The sequence below is a fragment of the Mesocricetus auratus genome, unplaced genomic scaffold (assembly GCF_017639785.1).
Source record: "Mesocricetus auratus isolate SY011 unplaced genomic scaffold, BCM_Maur_2.0 Super-Scaffold_100029, whole genome shotgun sequence".
Classification (NCBI taxonomy): domain Eukaryota; kingdom Metazoa; phylum Chordata; class Mammalia; order Rodentia; family Cricetidae; genus Mesocricetus; species Mesocricetus auratus.
In genome coordinates, this window is record NW_024429210.1 from 953,655 (window position 1) to 975,539 (window position 21,885).

General features: G+C 45.4%; 1 protein-coding gene across 1 annotated transcript in view; it reads left to right on the top strand.

Annotated features, from left to right (window-relative positions):
• The window catches only part of LOC101830423 (prolyl endopeptidase), a 100,681-nt gene that overhangs the window by 11,874 nt on the left and 66,922 nt on the right, over positions 1-21,885 (top strand). Inside the window, exons 3-6 of the mRNA XM_040733175.1 lie at positions 10,614-10,747; positions 12,312-12,442; positions 14,444-14,653; positions 18,439-18,560. Coding sequence (XP_040589109.1) covers positions 10,614-10,747; positions 12,312-12,442; positions 14,444-14,653; positions 18,439-18,560 — 597 coding nt within the window. The remainder of the gene's footprint in view (positions 1-10,613; positions 10,748-12,311; positions 12,443-14,443; positions 14,654-18,438; positions 18,561-21,885) is intronic.

Consider the following 21,885-nt stretch of genomic DNA (forward strand, 5'->3'; position numbering starts at 1 on the left):
TTCTGTTCCTCACCTTCAGTTCCTGTCTCCAGCTACTGTATCAACTCTTAGGTTACATATGCTGTGGTGTGCAGTCGCCAGTGTGAATGCACAGGCTACCATGGGCTGGAGAGACTGGCTTTGAGCTCTTAGAGGTCAGTGCAGAAGGGACACTGAGTAGCATCTTTAGTAGTAGCTAGGGCTTTAGTCCCATTTGGTTACAGTCAGAGAAAAGCTGACCCCAGGGTGTGGTAAGATGTTTAACAACATTGATTGGCATAGAGCATTTCTGTTTTCCCTGTAGGATTCACTCAGGTTTGGTTTTGATGGTGGTTCTTCTATGAGATGCTGGCATCATGTAACAACTGCGGCCAGATGTTACGTGTGCTGAAGGTGTAGAAGGTGCCAGTCACTCCCTGCCCCCCCAGGAAAAAGCTAAAAAGTCTAATGCAAAGACAGCTGTGTCTCCCAACCTCTTTTATGTCCCTACCTTTGCCGTTCTCCTTTGCAGGGTTTATGTTTATGTTTCAGGCATGGAAGACACTGCAGACACTTGTACAAAGCATGAATGTCCAGCTTGGGTAGAAATCTCAGTTCCCTCCCTAGTCTTTCAGATCTAGGAAGCCCGGGAAAACTGACACCGAGGATGCTAAGTTGTGATTAGAGGAAGTAGTGTCACCTGCAGCTGCACTCCCCGTTTTACACAAAGCATCTTTGTAAATCACAGTGTGTGCAGGAGAGCAGGGGGGTGTGGGGCGTCACAGTGTGTGCAGGAGAGTGGGGTGTGTGTGTGGGGTCACAGTGTGTGCAGGAGAGTGGGGTGTGTGTGTGGGGTCACAGTGTGTGCAGGAGAGTGGGGTGTGTGTGGGGGGGGTCACAGTGTGTGCAGGAGAGTGGGGTGTGTGTGTGCAGGAGAGTGGTGTGTGTGTGGGGTCACAGTGTGTGCAGGAGAGTGGGGTGTGTGTGGGGTGTCACAGTGTGTGCAGGAGAGTGGGGTGTGTGGGGGGTGTCACAGTGTGTGCAGGAGAGTGGGGTGTGTGTGTGGTGTCACAGTGTGTGCAGGAGAGTGGGGTGTGTGTGTGGTGTCACAGTGTGTGCAGGAGAGTGGGGTGTGTGTGTGTGGGGTCACAGTGTGTGCAGGAGAGTGGGGTGTGTGTGGGGTGTCTAGTTCTTCTCAGTGGGGAAACTCGAGTATGAAAACACTTGGACTTCTGTGTGACCTGAGCATGTGGCCCTGAGCTGGTCAGTCACAGGGAGTCTCTGGCTCACATCGGTGCCTGCACACACTCTCTCCTTTCTCTTTGTTCTTACCCATGCTCGCCGGAGGCTGCTTGTGCATCTAGATGCTTATCAGCTTCCTCTGGGTCTTCCTTCCAGACTTTTCTTTTCACCCCATTCCCTCCAGCAGCTCAAGAGAACCCTCATAGACCTTGGAATCTGGTCATTAAATGAACAACTTTAGAAGTAAAAACAGGGTTGAATTCTAGCTCCATAATTTTAGTAGTCGTGTGGTTGTGTCTTTACTGTTTCTAAGCCTCAGTTTTCTTACCTTGTAATTTGAAGAAAAGCACCTCACATAGTTGTGAAAATTAAATAATTAAATGGTTTTGAGCCACTCATCAAAGTTACAGGCACTTAGCAATTGCACTCTGAGTGGACAGTTTACATAGCACAGGAGTTACCTGCTTCTTGAGGATCTGAGACAACTTCTGTGGAGCTATGTGGGGCAAGTCCGTGTAGTAGGATTAACTTGTGAGCCTTTCCAAGATTTTCTGTCACTCTGTTCAGGGCTTTTCTGGATCAGTTTTAATCACTGGTATTTGTCAGGGGCTGTCCTTTTTACCAAGGTGTTTTAGTTTGCTAGCATGAGGTAGGGCAGTATACGCCACGGTCTCACTCTTGTTATATTTCTGTAACCCTTCTAATTTTGAATATCCGCCTCCTCCTCTTTAGTTTCACCAAAGTTTGGCTGAATGTGATTTTTCTTTAAAACAAACAAACAGTAGTTCTTTGACTTGCAAGTTATGCTTTTTAAAATTTCTACTGTTTCTTATTTACTTATCCTTTTAAAAATATGAATGCTGGTGCTGGAGAGACGGCTCAGAGGTTAAGAGCAGTGGCTATTCTTCCAGAGGTCCTCAGTTCAATTCCTAGCAACCACATGAGATTTACAGTAAGATCTGGTGCCCTCTTCTGATGTATAGGCATGCATGCAGGCAGAATACCGCATAGGTAATTAATAAAAGAATGTTCCAGGCTCTCTTTTTTAAAAAAGGAATAATTGGTTTAGTTTTCCTTGATTAGTAGATATAGACTTTTTTTTCTTCCAGATTTCCTAGTCAGTCCTGGGATCAGTTCCCATCAGCCTCTCCTGGTTCTGGGTGCCCATTCTCACCTTGTTCAGCAAACTGTCAGGCAGGCCTGTGATTAGCGTGTCTAAAACCCAAGGAAAGCGACTTGTAACAGAGTGTTGCTTCATGGAGGCCAGGGTGTGTATTTTCACCTGGGTCTGATCTGGAAGAGCGTGAGGAACCTGGCTCTCTGTCCGCAGGTCACTGCATGTTTCCTGCTGGCTGCTATGAGGTTTGGAAAGATGGTCATGTTCCTTTAGGTTTCAGTCCTCACAGCCTGATGCCTCCTAAGGTGGGCTTACCTATCTACCAGTGTTTACCTCTGATCTCAAGAAAGCATCTGTTCTTGCTTTGTGGACAAGCCTTGATGGGTAACTGCCGTTAAGACACGAGCAGGGTTTCCTTACGGGAGAATGCAGAGGACAGATAGCACAGACTGCATACAGCTGCGGTGCTGGTCTGACTGAGGTGCCAGCACTGGGACCCTAGATCCTGAGTAAGGATGAGCAGTTGCAGCCTCAGGGGGCAGGGTTGGCCTTGAAGCCACGGCTGAGGGCCCACCCAGCTGGTTGTTGCTTTCCAGCTCAGTGTTTAGCAGAGAGCACTCAACTGCATCAGATGCTCGTCATTAAGCACGGGGAGACCTCTGCTCTCGGTGCTCAGCATATCCAGGTGTGCACGCAGTCCCAAGCCCTTCCCTGTGCAGCCCTAATTAAATACTGTGCACTAAACCAAGTGGGTTCTGCCAGTGCCTGAGAGAGTCATGCAAGTAAACCTCCCAACAGCAGCAGCCTCTCCTTTGCGGATTTTGTGCTGGCCTTGCATCTGAAGAGTGGATACTCTGGTTGGCCAGCAGGGGTCGGGCTTTCTTTGCCAAAGATACTTATGAGAAAGGCTGGGCACATCTTATCAACTTTAGCTTACAATAGTCAGTCTCTCTCTCTCTCACTTTCTCTCTCTCTCTCTCTGTCTCTCTCTCTGTCTCTCTCTTTCTCTGTATCTCTCCCTCCCTATCTCTCTGTCTGTCTCTCTGTCTGTCTCTGTCTCTGACTCTCTCTCTCTCTCTCTCTCTCTCTCTCTCTCTCTCTCTCTACACACACACACACACACACACACTTCTTTCTGGCCACTTCTTATGATCTCTCTCTCAGCCCGCAACTCACTAGATGGACCGGCCCAGCTACACCCCAGCGATCCCCAGCCCAGGCCCCCAGCTTGCACAGCAGTCACTTCACTGAGCCATATCTCCTGCTCTGTGTCTCCTTCTATTTTCCAAATAGGCTTACTGTGTGTTGGATTCAGGAGACGATATGTCTTCTGTCTTATTTTTTAATAATTAGGTATTTAGGATTGAATTTCTTTACTAGACTTTTGGTCAGTAAGAACCTCAGACCCAAATGAGGTTAAAATTGTAGCTTTGAATAGGTGATGAATGGTGGTTGACTCTATAGTCAAATGAGGATTTCTCTTTCTTTGCCCCTCAGTTGACAGTAACTAGCTCCAGTGAGTAAACAAGCTGTTTCAGGGACAAGCAGAGCCAGGAGGGAGACCTGGCTGGGCTTCTAGGAGGCCCCATGTGGCCTGCCAACCATGATCCCTTCAGGTTTTGAGTCCTCTGGCCTCTGGAGGGAGCTCTGCCATCCCTTGTCCTGCTTTTGCCTATGGGTGTCACTTCCCTGGAAGAGGCGCTGTTGAGCTCTGCTAGAGTAGAAGGAACCCAAATGTGTGTCCCCATTGTCTTTCTGGACCCTCGGCTTTGCACTCTGGCTGAATTGTAGTTTTCTGCCAGGCCTTGCTGGACACCAACCACTTCCTCCAGAAGCTGGTTTTCTTGCTAATCATGTTAATCACTGGGCATCTACAGGGGATTGAGTCCAAGACCTTCCATGAACACCAGAACCTTCGAATGCTCAGGCTGCTAGTGTAAAATGGTTTGTGACTGCGCATGACTAGTGTGCTTCAGCACCCACAGATTACCTACAAGACCTCATACAGAACTGTGAATTTGTTGTATTGTCTAATGAGTAATGCTGAGTGGAGGGAAGAAATCTGTTGTGTTTAGTGCGAATGTGGTTGTTTTTTCCAGATGCTTTTGATCTGTGATTAGTTGAGGGTATGAAGGACCGACTGTTTATGCAGCAGGAATTACTCCAGTCTGTGGCAAGTAGAAGCACTATCCTTACTTGATGGTGACATTTGAAAAGACAGGATTGATCTGTGGTTATGCTGTAACAAATAAAGCTTGCCTGAAGATCAGAGTACAGAGCTTTAGTATTAAAGGCCAGGCAGTGGTTGCGTACACCTTTAATTCCAGCACTCAGGAGACAGAGACAGACAGATCTCTGTGAATTCAAGGCCAGCCTGGGCTACATGAGACTGAATATGTCTGAAAGAGAAACAGTTCATACAAAGTGAACTCATCACACACCTTTAATCCCAGCACTAGAGAGGTGGAGACAGGAGTGATATGGTTGGGCAGAGAGAGGACTATGAGGCAGTCTGAGGATTTGTGGAGACTGATACAGGCTGAGGATTCATAGGGACAGGCTCACCCCTTTGGTCTGAGCATTGGTAGAGGTGAGAACGCCAGTGGCTGGACACTCTGCTTTTCTGATCCTTCAGCTTTCACCCCGATAGCTGACTCTGAGTTTTTATTAAGAAGACCAAAGAGAATTGGTGCTACACTGATCCTTGTGTGGAGGGCTCCACCCCTCCCCCGTCACTTGCGGCCTACAGCACCCTGCCCTGCAGGTGGCTTCTCCTTCCCTTGCTCTTCTGTAGCAAGTGTCCTGTCCCTAATCCATCGCTTGCAATCATGTCATGTGGAGCCAGCTACGTCCCGAGTCACTGTGGGTGTCATGTTTACTCACTTCTGTAAGAAGTGTAGAGTGTGAGTGTGTCTCATTTTAGTGAGCTGCATTTTCAGTTTTCACCTCAGTTTAGAAAGGCATACATAGAAGGCAATCAGTAACGGATCTGCATCTGTACTCCCTCGGCATAACATCGCGTGCTCAGTCTATTTTCATGTATTTAAACATTACAGAATGTCTAAATCAAGCTATTTTTGTGGTGACAACACTTGAAATCTACTCTAATCAGTTCCCAGGTATACAGCATTATCATTAACTCTAGTTACCATGATACACACTAGATTTGTGGAACTTTTTCCTCCTAACTGAACTTTTGTGTCCCTTGACCATCACTCATCCCCTCAGTAACACCCACTGTCTATCACCCTGACCTCTGACCCCCGGTAGCCCCCCATTTTACTCCTTGCCACTGAAGTGACCTCTTTAGATGCTGTGTCTGCGCAAGGTGGTGCCTGGCTTCTACCGTCACCCTTGATTATTTTGTTTAGGAAAGTTCAGTGTGTCGGGGGACAACTTGAAACGCTCCTTTTGAAGGCATGAGGGTCGTGGAGTCTTCAGCTCCCAAACACGGCCTCTCTAAGTAACAATGTTCTTATTTTTCAGTTGTGTTAGGAATGCATATCACAAGCTCTGCCTCAGACAAGGGCGTATGTGCCTGGTGAGCACTAATGTAGTCACAGTGTCTGCAGCAGATGTCTAGTGTGCCTCCTGTGCAGATCAAACTTCCCTCTGCCCGCCCTCAGTCACCCGCCTCTTCCTCGGGGTCTCATTGTGTAGCACAGGCCAGCCTCGAATCCGTGACTTGTCTGCCTCTGCTTCCCAAGTACTGGGTTACAGGTGTGGCCAGTGTTCACAGCCTCCCTGTGCTTTAAATATACCCTAATAACAAAGGAAGTGAGATGGGAAGAGTTTCTTGGCTTTGAGCAAACAAGTGAGTTCATCTGCGGATGAGGATAAAAGCCCTTGCCTTACTCCCTTCAGAGGCTCACCTGCATATGTGTTAAGGGACTGTGTGTCACTGACTTTAGTACATCCTGCTTGTTACTGTGGTGGCCGAAGCCCCTTGAACTCCCTTCACTAGGTCATGTTTTCCCAAACAATTTTCCTGTCCTTAACCCTCACCCCTGACCTCTCTTCTCCCAAACTTGTTCTTATTCTTAGATCAAGAAGCCAGAGCTATTATATATGTACAATATATATGTAATTAAGAGAGTGAAAGAATTGGACATCCTGGGAAAGCACCCGCCCCGCCCTGCCCCACCCCCATGAAGAGCTCTAGCTATGAAGTCAGGGTGATGAAGAAAGAGCTTTACTTTAGCATTTGAACACCGTTGGGTTTTACATCTCAGCACTGGACTTGGAAGACATCAGTCTTTAAATATTTCCCTGTTTAAAGTAATTGATTAACATTTGTGGGTGGAAGATGGCAAGCCTGGACTGAATATAAAATCCCTTGCAGCATGATTCTGCCCGAGGGAATACTGCATGATACTTTCGAATGAGGTCAGCTAGGGTGAGTTCACAGTGGGGAGCATCTGCCGTGGTTGTGGGGGTGTGAGGCAGGTCAGAGAAGCAAAGGGAAACAAGATCACAGCCATCACAGCCATCTGTGGAGCAGCGACTCCAGGGTCTCTGGGGCCAGAGTGCAGCCTGATGCCAGGCTGGAGCACAGAGCAGCGCGTCCCTGGTGGGAAGCGGGTACCAGCCAGACCCTCAGCTTGCTGTTTTTTTTTTCCTAGAGTATCTTGGTGAGGCTGCCTAGAAAGTAGCCGTCAACACTGCAGACTAATGTACGTTGTGTCCGTTCTGTTTCCACTCCCAGGCCATGGGGGTCCAGCTACTCCACTTGGCGTTGAGTCTAACCTGGACCATTGCCTCAGTCTCCCAACTGGCCCTCTCTCCACTTTTGTAGTCCTATAGTGTGTTCTCTACGGAAGTAGGGCGATCTTTTTACAGGATAACCACATTTCCTGTGTCCTTGACTACTTGTGGCTCATTTGCATGTGGATGAAAGGCTAAATCTTGAGATTTGCTTCTCAGACCCCAGGTCCTCCAGCCTCAGTCGGTGCCTGCTGGCCATTCTCTTCCTCATACCTGTCAAGCTCTTCTGTTGCCAAGGCCACTCACCTGCCGTTGTCTTTGCCACACCTCTGCTCTGCCTTGCCTGGCCGCTCTCCCCAGCTCTCCAGCCTCAGCTGAGGACAGTCCCTCCTTCACCAGAACCTCCATGTCTGGCCCCCTGATCCAGTAAACGCCTTCTTTCTGTGTCTTCAAGCTCTACAATAGTTGTCTTGTTTGTACATTTCCAAAGCAGGCTTGACTGTGACGAAGATGTCAGAGTGTCAAAATGCTATGAAGATTGCAACATTTTCAGTTTCAGCCTTGCCTTATAGTGAGCCTGCTAGTCGCCAGCAGTCAGGGACGAGCTCTGGTCTATAGCTGGTGCTTTGTTTGAGCAGTGGCCTTGTTCCACCGGGCGCCCTCTGGGAGTTCTGGGAGCTGAACACTGGGTCTGTCCCCTATAGAATGTGTGCCGTGTGGTGGCAGAGGTTTACCTTGGTCCCATCACTGCAGTCACAGTGCCAAGGTCTTACGTGCTAGATCTTACATGGATGGCAGAAAATCTCACAGGTGGCCCAGGCCACACACACATCCCTTTTCCTTCATCCCCACATCCAGAATGCCTCACTGTTTCTGTTGTTAGTATAAAAGCAGTCCCAGCCTCAACTACATGTAGTCAGTATTACAGTATGTATCACATATGCCCTATAAATCTCCTTCAATGTAGTCACGAATAACAAACTGCTGTGTCACCTTGATGGGTGATTCTACTAGGTGACTTTACCACCATGCTCTGTCACTGTCTTTGAAGCAGGCATGGTGTACCCTTTCATAATAAAATTAGCTCACACTCTTGGACACTGGTCTCCCAACTGTTGCTACTGTGTGATTATATAAAAGGGGCAGTCTCCTCCTTCACGCTCTTAGTGAGACCAGGTGGGGTCAGCAGACTGGAGTGCCACGTGGTAGCTATTTCAGTCACCACCTCTCTGTGGCCCTTTCCCTGCCTCCGGCTCACTCTTTCCCTTTTTTCCCTTCATCCCTCTCCTTCTCTTTCTCCTGCTTCCCCTTCCCTCGCCTCCTCCTCCTTCCTTTCCTTGAAGTACTGGGGATCAAACCCAGGGTCTTGAATGCTCTGCTGGTCAGCCACGCCCAGCTAGCCCTGTACCTTAACCCTTTAATAACAGAAAACCTCTAGGAACTAGGTACCTGCTCAGTGGGTAAAGTCTTGCCACACAACCTGAGTTCAGTGTTCCAGCGCCTGTATAAAAAGCCAGGCATAATAGCACACACCAGAAATCCCAGCACCAGTGAGGCAGAGGCAGGAGGATGCTTGCAGCTTGCCAGCTAGGTTATCTAGCTGATTGACAAGTTCCCAGTTCAGTAAGAGACCCTGTCTCTAAAAGAGGAGACGGAGAGCAATTGAGGAAGACACCCAATGTTGACCTCTGACCTCTGTGTTGTTGTATGACAAAACTTCCTGGAGAGATGCAACATTCATGTCTACTGATGACAGGCAGACCAGAGTATGGATACCACCAAGTCCAGCTTGGTGAACCGTGAGTTTCATTGGGGTTACTTACAGGAGCAGAAATGACTCAAAGACAGCTTCATCACCAAAGCTGCCCACCCAGCATGGTGACAGTTCACAAAGCTGGGAGCCTGGAGCACACTGCACATCTGCAGGCTGCTCAACAGGTTAGACAGTGTCCTTTCCAGGCGCCTCAGTTGATCTCAGCCTCTTCTGAGCAGCTCGGCCATTTCTGCTTCTTTCAGGCAGCTGGTCTGGTCTACAATTCTTTGCAGCTCATCTTGTTGTGAGTCTTGGCAGCTGGGCTCTGAGATTCTTTTTTACAGCTTGACTTCTTTACTCTGGGAGGGAGGGGCCTTAGTGAATCTGGTCAGTTCCAGGGACTTCCTGAAGAGTTTTGAGTTTATTTTCCTGAAGGATGGAATGTTTTATCTAGGAGGAAACTGTTGAACAACACACATATACACACACACTTGCACACATAGTTACCTATACACATACACACAAAACACCTTGCTTAGCTCAAGGACCTTCCTAAAGCAGAGCAGGGTAAAACCAGTCTCTCTTGAAGCCGGGTCTTATTCTGTAACCCAGAGATGGCAGATTGTCCATCCGTGGCAGTGAACAACTGAGAGTTGTGTTTTGAGGGACTCGGTTTTAGCTTGCTTTGGTTTCTTGGATTACAAAAGCCTTGCTAATCACTGTATCATATGCAGCATTCTTTGCTTTTGAAGTCATAAACATTAGTGGGTTTTGGCAGTGCTTCTCTCCGCTTGAGATCGCAGTAGGGAGAACCCAGACTTATCTGTCCACTTAAAGTAGCGCTTGGACCCTGGATGGGCCCCAATAGCTTAAGCTGTGTCCAGAAATGGACTGAAGGTGATGCTGTTGCACCATCTTGCACAGCACGTGCTCAGTTACCCCCATCCAAGTAGACGAATATTGTTCCAGTACAGTTACACCTGCTTCATTTCTAACAGCACCCCGACATAAATCACAGAGCCACCTAGGGAGATGAAGACAGGAGGGTAATGGAGTTCAGTGACAACATCAAAGTGCATTATATGAGTGTTTGAAGAAGCCACAATGAAACCAATGTTCTGTACAATCAGTATATGCTAGCTAAAACCTTGTCACTGCATTGCAGGATATGATTGAGTGTAGGAATGAGGCCATTCTCTTGCCTTCATCCCTAGGGTCTCCTGACTTCTGTCTTCCTATATATATATATACATACATATATATACATATATATATATATATATATATATATCATGATTGGTGACATCCTTACTCAGTGCCGCTTCCATTTTTCTAAGTTCTAAATAGTTTTCAGTTGCAGTTGCATATTTTAGTGAAATTCTCTGATTGGAGTTGACATAGTGGTAGGTTTTAGATAATGTGAGAAAGCAAAGTCATTGAGATAGTGCCTAGGTATTTTCTCCTGAATTTGACCTGGGGGCTTGAAGCTGGACACCTGAGACTTTATAAGTTAAGTATATACTATTAGTAGGATATGGTACAGTGTGCTTATTGAGAGCATAGATTTAGAAACTAGCTCCACTGTCTATCTCCATGTGTTGGATAGATTTTCAAGCCACTGCAGGATTCAGCTTCCTTATATGAAAGTTGGCATCAGGAAATAACCTCTTCTGGCTGGAGACATGGCTCACTGGTCCCCCTGCCTCAGCCTCCTGACTGCATTATAGGCATGAGCCGTCACACCTTCAGAAATACGCTTTTGCTGATAGATGCTGAAGGATGTTTCCCCTGGGATAGTTTATATTTGATTTTCCTTTTGTCCTTCTTAATTCTCTGCAGGCTTTCGTGGAGGCGCAGAACAAGATCACAGTGCCGTTTCTTGAGCAGTGTCCAGTCAGAGGTTTATACAAGGAGAGGATGACTGAACTGTACGACTACCCCAAGTACAGCTGCCATTTCAAGAAAGGAAAGCGGTATGTGAGCTTGCTTGTATTCGTTTCTTTTCACTCTCCAGCCTGATGGTTCCTTTTTAAAAAATGTGTGTCTGTATGTATGTATTGGGGGGGGGATGTGCACATGCCAGAAGTTGACATTAGGTTTTTTCCTCTGTTGCTTTTCACTTTTTTTTTCCCATTGAGACAGGGTCTCCCTACATAGCTCTGACTGTCCTAGAATTCACTGTGTAGACCAGACTAGCCTCAAACACACAGAGATCCACCTGCCTCTGCATCCTGAGTGCCGGGAGTAAAGGCATTCACCACAACTCCCTGCTCCTATACTACTATTTGAGTCAGGGTCCGTCTTAGAACCTGGAGTTGCCAGTGCTGGGTTTTGGCATGAACCACAGTGCCTAGCTTTTATGTCCCTGTTGAAAAGCTCAGCTCAGGTCTTCATGCAATAAGAAGCACTTTGAGCCATCTCCACAGCTTCCCTGAATGCTGAAATGGCCAAGTACAGGGCAGGTGTGGTGGCGGACGCCCTTAATCCCAGTGCTTGAGAGACAGGAGCATGTGGATCTCTGTGAGTTCCAGGTCAGCCGTGGCTACGTAGTGAGACTACGTCTCAAACAAATGAAGTACACATTTGAACTAACTTGCCAGTTTATAAAATGTAGCGATTGCTGTGTCTGAACATGAGAAGAATTTTTGTACTGCTAAGTGCTGTTCATATGTATAAAATAGCAGTTAAGACATTTGGCAGTGATTCAGCCTGTGAAAGTAGATTATGGGGATCTTCCTGTGGTTAGTGGGTGAGCCTGTGCCTCATAAACAACAGGGTAGATTTGTTTCCACCTATTATCTTCAGCTTGTGGTAATTGAGAAGAGTTTATTATATGTGCATTTCTATCCAAGAATGGGCCACAAAGTGGAGCTGTGAATTGAGCCCTCCTGCTCCTCTTTCTCGCATCCACTTGAACGTAATCTGTTGTCCTTTGGGCACACTATCTGTCACACATTTACTCTGGACTTTCTTAGGCCCCCCCCCCCACCTCACACAGATACCGCAAGGTAGAGTCAGTGTCCCAAACCCTGCCTGCCACCTGTTTTTATAAGTAAGTCTAACCAGAACACAGTCCTGCCCATTTGTTTGGTTGTTTGGTGAGCGTGGTGACTTTGTGGCCCACAGAGCCTGGTGCACAGGCCCTTCTCTTTGTAGAAGTGTGATGACATTCACACCTGGCAGCCACCCAGACTGTGGAAGCAGACCAGAATTTTACAGTAGAAAATCTGCTTCCTTCCCCATTTAGAAGAGATAGTGACTGCGAGGGCTAATTTTAGCAAACTGGTCTTTATTTGTCTCTATCTCACATACCAAACTACAACAAATTATTTGCATACCGAAAGAAAGCAGCTAAGTAACAAACTGTGAGGTGGGTGGGAGGGGGAACGGCTGCCTGTCATCCTCCTGTCCCTGTCTGAGCGTGATTGCAGCTGCTTCTTTCTATGTGTAGTCTTGTGACATTTGCTTCTTCATGTCTTTGATCTTCTCCACAAATAGAAAATACCACAGCTAAATACAGGGAATTTCTGTCCCCAGGTATTTTTATTTTTACAATACAGGTTTGCAGAACCAACGTGTATTATATGTACAAGACTCTTTAGAGGGGGAAGCCAGGGTGTTCCTCGATCCCAACACTCTGTCGGATGACGGCACAGTAGCACTCCGAGGTAAGTGCTGTACACCGGGCCCTCAGGAGTCCTTGGAGCTCTGAAGTCTTGAGATTCCAGGCAGGGTGTGGACCATATTGTAGAACAGATGCACACACAGTACTAGGAAAGCTAACTTTGCACACTGATTTAGAACACATTAGTAGTCACATTCATCTTTCTCTAGAGGCATGAAACAATCTGTGAATAAGTCACTTTAGGGATGTTGAAGTATCATCATTTCCCATAACATCTGAGACCTAGCTGACTAGAAATACTTCAGCCCGCTTGCAAGAAACTTCAGCTGTGCAAGGAATGTTCCCCCTACAAATGGGGGAGGCTGATCAGAATATGGACAGTTTGTTAGGATTAAAAGCAAAGACCCCTCAGTCTTGTGGAATTGAACTCCTTTGTACCCTGACCCTGAAGATGCCGAGATAAGTGCATCTTGCCTGTAGGTGCTCTGTGCCAGCATTAACTATGCTCCCAGTGTAGCCTTCTCCACGGCCATAGAAGATAAACCTGGGTTTGTGCTATGATCAGAGTTTTATAATAAGGAAAAAGTAGTTAATTCTCAAGTTCTGCGGTTTAGTGAGTTCATGGTTAAATTACCTCTTAACATACCAGTTGTTCCTGATGAGGGGGCTCAGCTCAGCATCTCTTCTATGCCGTCCATTCTATGTCAAAGCACAGTGCAGGCTCTCTAGAATTGTGAAGTTGGAACAGTGGTGCTTGCTGCTCAGTGAGAGGGGAGGGACAGATCTATTTCACTAGATCCATACAAAGACCTTTATACAGGCATTTCTTGCCATTTCTGGCTATGCCTCTGTTACTTGGTCCTCTTTGACCCTCCTGAATAGGCTTAGTGTGCCACTGTATTGGAAGCAAGGTACCAGCTGTCTTCATCAGAGTATTTTGGTATTTCCATGAATCTGAGCCTGCTATAGTTAGGTAGTCATGTATCCCACGTAAGAATCCATGTAGTTTTCACTAAGGTCTGCCTTGCATCCCATCAAGGGGCAGAGTCCTAATACCTGTCACCCCAGTGATGCAGTGCTGTGGTTTCTTTAGGTGTCCGCTACAAACAAGGTCATGATTAATGCAAAGGTGGATTAGGCCCAAGACCTGACATGAGTCCTTACATATGCTTTTAATCAAAATAATGTTCTATTTTGTTTTTACCTGAAAAATTTCAATAAGTATGTTAGCAAAATTTAAAGTGGTTTCCTACTAATTGAAGTTCCCTGGTAATAATTGAGCCTCCTATAAATTTTTGCATCCCCAATAAAATTTAGCAAGCTTCCCAGGAAATTACTGGTATCTGAATCTTACTCCACTAGGATAGCTTGATAACGTAACTATAAAAGCCAACATAAAACAAGACTGTTTATCAGGGAACTTTCACAGGGTGAGAGCATTGTTGGATCCCCAAGGACATGGACCTGGCATGGCAATCAGCAGAAGGTGCCCTCTGTTTCTTTTGAACTATGCACACTGTGATCCTCCTTTGCAAACACTCAGGCTCTATTTACCTGGGCCTCTGATGTCATGGTACAGGTATATATACTCTTTGAGTGCCAGTAATGCTCCGAAAATGAGGCCGTAGAGTGATCTCAAATGCTTTGGAGCCCATCCCAAAAGTCACTTAATGGCTACAATTTAATTCTATTATGTGCTATGTCATTACTATAAAGGCAGATTTTACCTACTTATTCTCTTTAGAGTATAAATAAAATATGCTGCATGTCCCAGATGAGCTCTGATTTAACTGAGCTACCCGTGGAACTATAAAAATGTCAGAATATCTTTATGGGTGTATAATCCAAGGCTGTGTTTTGTCAAGGAAGGAAGTATGACCTAAGGAGGTTAAGGAGCCTTGTCATCATAATGGTGACGCCCTCAGGGCCTCAGCCGAGCCCAGGTTTGCTCACCACTGGTTTCCTATTTCCTCCATTGTCACCACGGTGGGCAAGATGAAGAGTTGTGAGTCACACGTGACTGACTGTCTCCTGTGTCCCATAGGTTATGCCTTCAGTGAAGATGGTGAATACTTTGCCTATGGTCTGAGTGCCAGTGGCTCAGACTGGGTGACCATCAAGTTCATGAAAGTTGATGGTGCCAAAGAGCTTCCAGATGTGCTCGAGAGAGTCAAGTTCACCTGTATGGCCTGGACCCATGATGGGAAGGGGATGTTCTACAACTCGTACCCACAGCAGGATGGGAAGAGTGATGGTATGTGGGCACGTCATGAAGCATGTTGTACAAGACCATGTGACTTCTTGTGACTGAAAGGGAAGCTAATTTGATGGACACTACTTGTTGTACTGGACAGTTCCTACCTTTTCATATTGCAACAGCATTGCTGCCCACAAATACATACAATCAAGTTACCAAACATAGTTTTTAAAGACTCACAATGCTTACTATTTTATGTTTGGCTCCATTCATCGACCGCAGGTGGCCAGTGGCTACAGGTGGGTTAGTCACTGATTGGTTCAAGAAGGCCCGTGTCCCTCGACTGTAATTTTGCTGTTTTTTTTTTTGTTGTTGTTGCTGTTGTGTGTTTTTTGGTGCGGTGTATAGAAGCCTCTTACACTATGACAGAGAGATTTATGATTGACATAAGCAGTTCATGCTGTCCTTCCTACCAGCATCATTAAAAAGTGGGGATACATAAGGACTATAAAGCGTTTATACATTTTGATACTGTTTATTGCTCCCAAAGCTTAGTGAGTTTTCACAATGAGAAAGTAAAGTTTAATCTCATAATAGTCTTCAAATATATGTGAATAGCTTTGTGGTGATAGGCAGCTGCTGCCTAACATTTTTAATAATAAGCATTAATTCACAGCAGAGTTAAAAGGTGACACACATGTATCCTTGTTGTCTTCACCAAAGTGAGGAATAATTAATAACGTGATTAGCTAACCTGCATTAACACATCATTCATCACCCAGAGTCTGTAGTTTACATTAGGTTTGCTTTTTTACTTTAGTATTATTATTTTTTCAGGACAGGGTTTCTCTGTATAGCCCAGGCTGTCCTGGAACTCGCTCTGTAGACCTCCCCCCCACTTAGGTTACATCCTGTGCACTTGGACTACCAGTTATGACTGTCCCCACTACAGATGATTTTCATTGCCTTGAAAGTATTTTGTGCTGCGCCTAGTCCCCTATCTTCCCTGGTGCCCGGGGGCACCTCACCTTACTTTTTTCTCCTTTTCAGATAGGGTCTCACTGTTGCTCAAACTGGCCCTGGACTTATATCTTTCTGCCATAGCCTCTCAGGTACAGGGGACAGGCGTGTGCCACCGTGCTCGGCACCTTTCTGTCTGTTTCAGTTATAAAGATGGTGCCAGATGGACTGTAGCCTCTTCATATCGACTCCTGGTATTGGCTCTTTCCTGCTTTTTGTTTCTGTTTTTCTGAAACAGGGTTTCTCTGTGTAGCCTTGGCTGTTGTCTTGGTTTGGGTTTGTTATTGCTGTGAAGAGACAGCGTGACCACAGCAACTCTTATACAGAAGACATTTAATTGAGGGTATCTCACAGTTTCAGAGTTTCAGTCCATTATGGTCATGAAAGGAAGCATGGCAGCAGGCAGGCAGACATGGTGTTGGAGCTGAGATTCCTACATCTAGCAGGCAACAGGAAGTCCCCTGACTGTCACACTGAGGGAAGCTTGAGCAAAAGAGATCTCAAAAACACCTGCCCCTACAGCCACACACTTCCTCTAACAGGGCTACATCTCCTAGTAGTGCCACACCCTTTGGGGCTATTTCCTTTCAAACCACCACAGCTGTTCTGGAACTCATTCTGTAGACCGGGCTGGACTCAGACTCAGAGATCTGCCTGTCTCCCAAATGCTGGGACTAAAAGCATGTGCCACCGTGCCTGACTGGCTCTTTTCTTTCTAGTGAGGAGTAACAGTCCACTGTCGCACTTACCCATTCAAAAACCGAAGGACGCTTGGGTTGTTTCCTTGTTTTAGCAGTTATGTCCTAAGTTGCTATCTTGGTTAGATTTCTGTGTGGATGTTTGTGATCCTTGTGATGAATTCTAAGCAGCACATTGCCAGATCTTAGGGTGAGAAACCCCCAGAACCATCCTCTAAAGCCTGGCATTTTTCATTTTTCCTAAAAAATGAGGGTTCCTGGCTGTCCCCCAGTGTCTGAGTGCTCTCAGGGTCCGGTAGCTCTGTAGTTACCTTTTGCTATGATTTGTTTCCTGGCCACACATGATGTGGATCCCTTATTCCCAGCTTTCTTACTGTCTGACTCCGGCCTGTTTCATTGGCTTTTAGTTTCCTTGCTTTTGAGCCTTACCAGCTTGCATGCTTTAGTTAATAGCTCTCTGCCATACTGGTATTTTGTAAAGACTTTGTCCCGGTCTGTGACTTTTCACTCTCCCAGGAGGGTCTTTGGCAAAGTGTAAGTTTTTAATTTTAATGGTTGAGTTTATCCATGACCTATATTGTCTAAAAACTGGCTTCTACTCTGAGGGCACCTACATTTCTCCTGCTTTATCTTACAGGAATTTTATAGTTCAGCATTTTATATTTTGGTCTACGATCTTCTTTGAGTTAATTTTTGTGAGGAATATAAAGTTTATATCTAGATTTGCTTTTTTTTCTAGTACCATGTGTTGAGAATCTAGTATTTAGTGTACTATATTTCTTTTGATTGCTTATTAAAGATCAACAGACTATATTTATGTGGGTCTATTTCTGAGCTCTTAATTCTATTGCTAAACTTTTTGCTGATTTATTTTGCTTGTGCCACGTATCATGAGCCCTGTAGCATTTTCTTCATTATAAATTTTTAAGTTATAATTGAAAGTAATGATGTCATTCTGGCACCTTCACATGTTTTTGTTATTATACTTTGCTGAGCCATCTTCCCTCTCCCCGACCCTTCCCCCCCCCCGCCTCTAGCTAATTCCTTCTTCCTCCATTTAGTTTCCTTTTCTGTTTCCTACTAGGGTATTCCACTGCCCTCTGTTTCCACCTCCTCTCCTGTAGTCTTCAGTCCTTTGTTTTAAAACAGAGCCGTGCTTTGTAGAGCTGGCTAAACTTTAGATTGGCTGCAGTTGCCTTTGCCCTGGAGTGCTGGGATGACAAGTTCACACCACCATCCCACATGGTAGCTAGTCTTGACGTTGGGCAATATCATTCCTCCAGCTTCGTTCTTCCTCTTCAGTGCTCTCAGTTATTTCCGTCTTTATGTTCCTCCACATAAACTTGAGAATCAGTTCGTTCATGTCTTAGTTTGGTTTCTGTTGCTGTGATAAAGACCATGACCAAAAGCAATTTGGGCAGGAAAGGGTTTATTCCTTCTTACACTTCCAGGTAATATCCTATCACTGATGGAAGTCAGGGCAGGAACTGAAGCAGAGACATGGAGGGATGCTGTATACAGGCTCGGTCCTCATGGCTTCCTCAGTTTACTTGCTTGCACACCCTACACGACCACCTGTCCAGGGGCGGCACTGCCCACAGTGGGCTGGGTCTTCCCACATCAATCATCAGTCAAGAAATGCCCTTATCACATGACCTATAGGCATTTTGGCAATTGAGATTCCTTTCCCCAGGTAACTCTAGATTGTGTCGAGTTGACAATAGCAAACTAAGCCACCAGGACAGTCCGTATCCACAAATTAACGTACTGGAATCCTGGAGTAGTGTCTGTGGGTCACGTTGAGAGGAGCTGTCTTCTCCACGAGCATGGAGTATCTCTAAGTATTGGTTATTTTATTTCTTTGGCATGGTTTTTGATTTTCCTTGTATAGACCTTGTTCGTACTTTGTTAGACTTACAGTGAATTCTTTCATTTGTCTGGTTGCTATGGTAACAGTTCCTGTTTGTTGCTGGCATGTAGGAACATGCCTAACTTGTTTTTTAACTTTGGGTCCTTCAACTATATACTCAGCCTTTCAAATGTTCTTAGTATTGTGTGGTGGATGTAGTGGAGATTGTCTTCAGACTGCCAACTGCATTTCAGTAAACGTGTTTTATTCCTCAGGGACGGAGACGTCCACCAATCTCCACCAGAAGCTCTGCTACCATGTCCTGGGGACAGATCAGTCAGAAGATATTCTGTGTGCTGAGTTCCCTGATGAGCCCAAATGGATGGGGGGAGCCGAGGTATTGTATACTGTGAACTTTCATCCTCAAAGACCTTGAATCATGTACACGTGTAAATATTTATGTTATATGTATATGTTATATGTATATGTAGATGTCACATAGATGGTAGAAGTACAAGAATGAGTGTTTTAAAAATAGTGCTATTCAAATTGGCTATTAATAATGAAGATGGTAAATCTTTTAACTGTTTTTTTAAACATTAAAATCTTTATTACTATTTTATTCTTCTTAAATATATCCTAACTTCATTTCCCTCCCCCCCTCTGCTCCCTCCCTTTCCTTTCCTCCAGATCTACTCCCCTCCGTCTCCCCTCAGAAAAGAGCAGGCCTCCCAGGGACATCAACCAAACATGGCATAATATGCTACAATAGTACCAGGCACATACCATTATATCAAGGCTGGACGAAGCAACCCAGTGGGAAGGAAAGGGCCCCACAAACAGGCTTTCACTGTTAGGAACCCCACAGGAACACCAAGTTATTCAGCTGTAACATATATGCGGAGGATCTAGGACATATCCATACAGGCTCTCTGATCTCTGCCAGCCCCCATGAGTCTCAGTCAGTTGATTCTGTGGGCTGTGATTTCTTGGTGTCCATGAACCCTCTGGTTCCTCCGATCTTTCCTCTCCGTCCTCTGCAGGACTTCCTAATATTTGACTGTGGGACTCTGTATCTGCTCCCTTTAGTTGCTGGATAAAGTCTCTCTGGTCTCTCTGATGACAATTCTGCTAGACTCTGGTCCCAGAACCCTCTGCAGCAGGACATACTGTAGGCTGAAGGTTTTGTGGATGGGTTGGTGTTGTAATCCCTCCACTTGAGGCCTTGCCTGGTTACAGAAGATGGCTGGTTCAGGCTCTCTGTCCTCCATTAGTGGGAGACTTTGCTAAGGTCACTCTTGTAGATTCTATGGAGTTCCCATTGCACCAGGTTTCCACCCCTCCCCCAAGTGCTCCCCAGTTCTAGCTATTTCCTTCAGTATTTTCTGTCCACCCACTTGATATCCCTCCTGTTCCCAACCCCATCTGCCCCCAGTCCACCCTGGAAATCTATTTCTCCTTCCCTGGGACATCTTTGTGTTCCTCCATGAGCCCTCCTTGTTACTTAGCTGCTTGGATCTATGGATTGTAGCATGGTTATCCTTTACAGCTAATGTCCACCTGTAAGTGAATACATACCATGTTACTCTTTCTGGGTCTGGGTTACCTCACTCAGGATGATTTTTCTCTAGTTCCGTCCATTTGCCAGCAAATTTGATGATGCCATTGAGTTTAACTGCTGAGTCCATTGTGTAAATGCACCACATTTTCTTTATCTATTCTTCAGTTGATGGACAGCTAGGTTGTTTCTGGTTTCTGACTATTACAAATGAAACTCTGTGAGCATAGTTGAGCAGGTGTCCTTGTGGTATGGTAGAGAGTCCTTTAGGTATATGCCCAGGTTTGGTATTACTGGTCTTGAGGTAGGTCGATTCCCAATTTTTTGAGAAACTATCACTTTGATTCCTACCAGCATTGGAGGAGTGTTCACCTTGCTCCCACCACCATTGGAGGAGTGTTCCCCTTGTTCCACATCCTCTCCAGCATGAGCCGTCACTGTGTTTTTGATCTTTACCATTCTGAGAGGAGTAAGATTGACTCATTTTTATTTGCATTTCCCTGATGACTAAGGATCAACATTAAAACTTAATCAGAGCAAACAATGCTTGTGCTTATATGTATGAAAGTAGATGATGATGTAAAGAAAAGCATGGATATTCTTAGATCAGCACCATAGTCTTGTAGATCGTCTGTGAGTCCCTTCTGTGTGCTTTCTTCATCCATGCTTCTTTACTAGGCATCTTTTCGTCATTTTCCCATTTTATAAATGTTTGTACTTTCCTTGGGGGTATCTTTTAGTCATTTTCCTGTTTTATAAAGGCTCACATGTTTCTTGAGGGTCTTAGCAATAACTACTGAAGGGCTGTGCTCTTGAAGTAGGTGGCCATGTTATAATCTATGTCTTGGGAGTCAGCTGTGAAGAAACTTAGGCGTTCTCCCAATAAGATGGAGAGTTTCTGTCTGTGAACTAAGGGAGGTTTGTTGCTAAAGGGAAAGGAGCTCTGGGTGTCTAAATGAGAGTGGGATCCCTACCCACCAGAGATGTGCTAGCACACCTAGGAATGCCTTTTTCCTGAAGGCAAGTAGGACTTCAACTGGAAAGGGGCACTTTAAATTTAAAACCAAGTGTCTTCATGTGTATCCTTTTCAGTTGTGCTTTATCTGGAGCAGGAGTCAGCACCTCCCTGCCCTGGGGCCACATACAGCCTGCTTTTGTGGAAGACACTTTCCAGGAGTCCAGTCACGCTCACCAGTGTTAGCTGGTGGTCACACGAGTCCCATGGCCAACTCTGAAGATATTCCTTGCCTGGCCATTCTCAGGAACATTCTCCAGATTTTAAAGGAATATGCGCAAAGTGAATTTACAGGGATCTGTTTTAAAATGCGTTTTTACTTGATAACTCCTCACCACACTGGCTTTTCCTGTGTGGTTACTATGTTCATTTTTTTTTTTACATGTTTGCTCGTATCTCCCATCTCAGTAGATTGTTTCTTTGTTAGCTTCCTGTTGTGTGGCTTCCCTGGGTGCTTATTTATACAAATAGTACACATTTGCACCTTTATCTTAGTAAGAAAAATTCGGTGATTATGTTACCAAAAAGTTAAAATGCTAAGTCTTGTGTCTTTCTCTTTACCTTTTTGGACAGGAGTATTAATGAAGGAAACTTCAAATAGTGTATTTAATATTCAAATTTTATTCCCTCTGGCTTTTTCATAAAATAGAAAATTCGATCCCCTAGAGAACTCGAAAATGTTGGAACAATTTCATTGTTTTTGTTTTGCTTGAGACAGTCTTGTGTAGCCCAGGCTAGCCTTGAACTCATTGTAGGTAAGGATGAACTTGACTTTACGAGTTTGCTGCCTGTTACTCCAGAGTGCTTGGTGGATAGATATATGCCTCCATTCCAGACTTGTGTGGTCCTGGGGATCAAACCCAGGGCTTCGTGCATGCTGGGCAAGCACTCTACCCACTGAGCTACAGTCCAGCTCCCAGAAAGCCTACTTAATCAAGCTTATTTGGGTGATATGATTGCAGCAATGTTGAAATTGAGCACCAGTACCCTTAATCCATGTCTAAGGGAAGAAAAGAGCTTAACACATAGCTGTTGGCCCAAATCTCTACCTGATCTGATAGAAGCAACTGGATTTTTACTGGCTTATTTTAACTTTTAAAAAGTATAGAAAATAATGAAATTTGCCATTTTAAGGTCAGTGGCATCAAG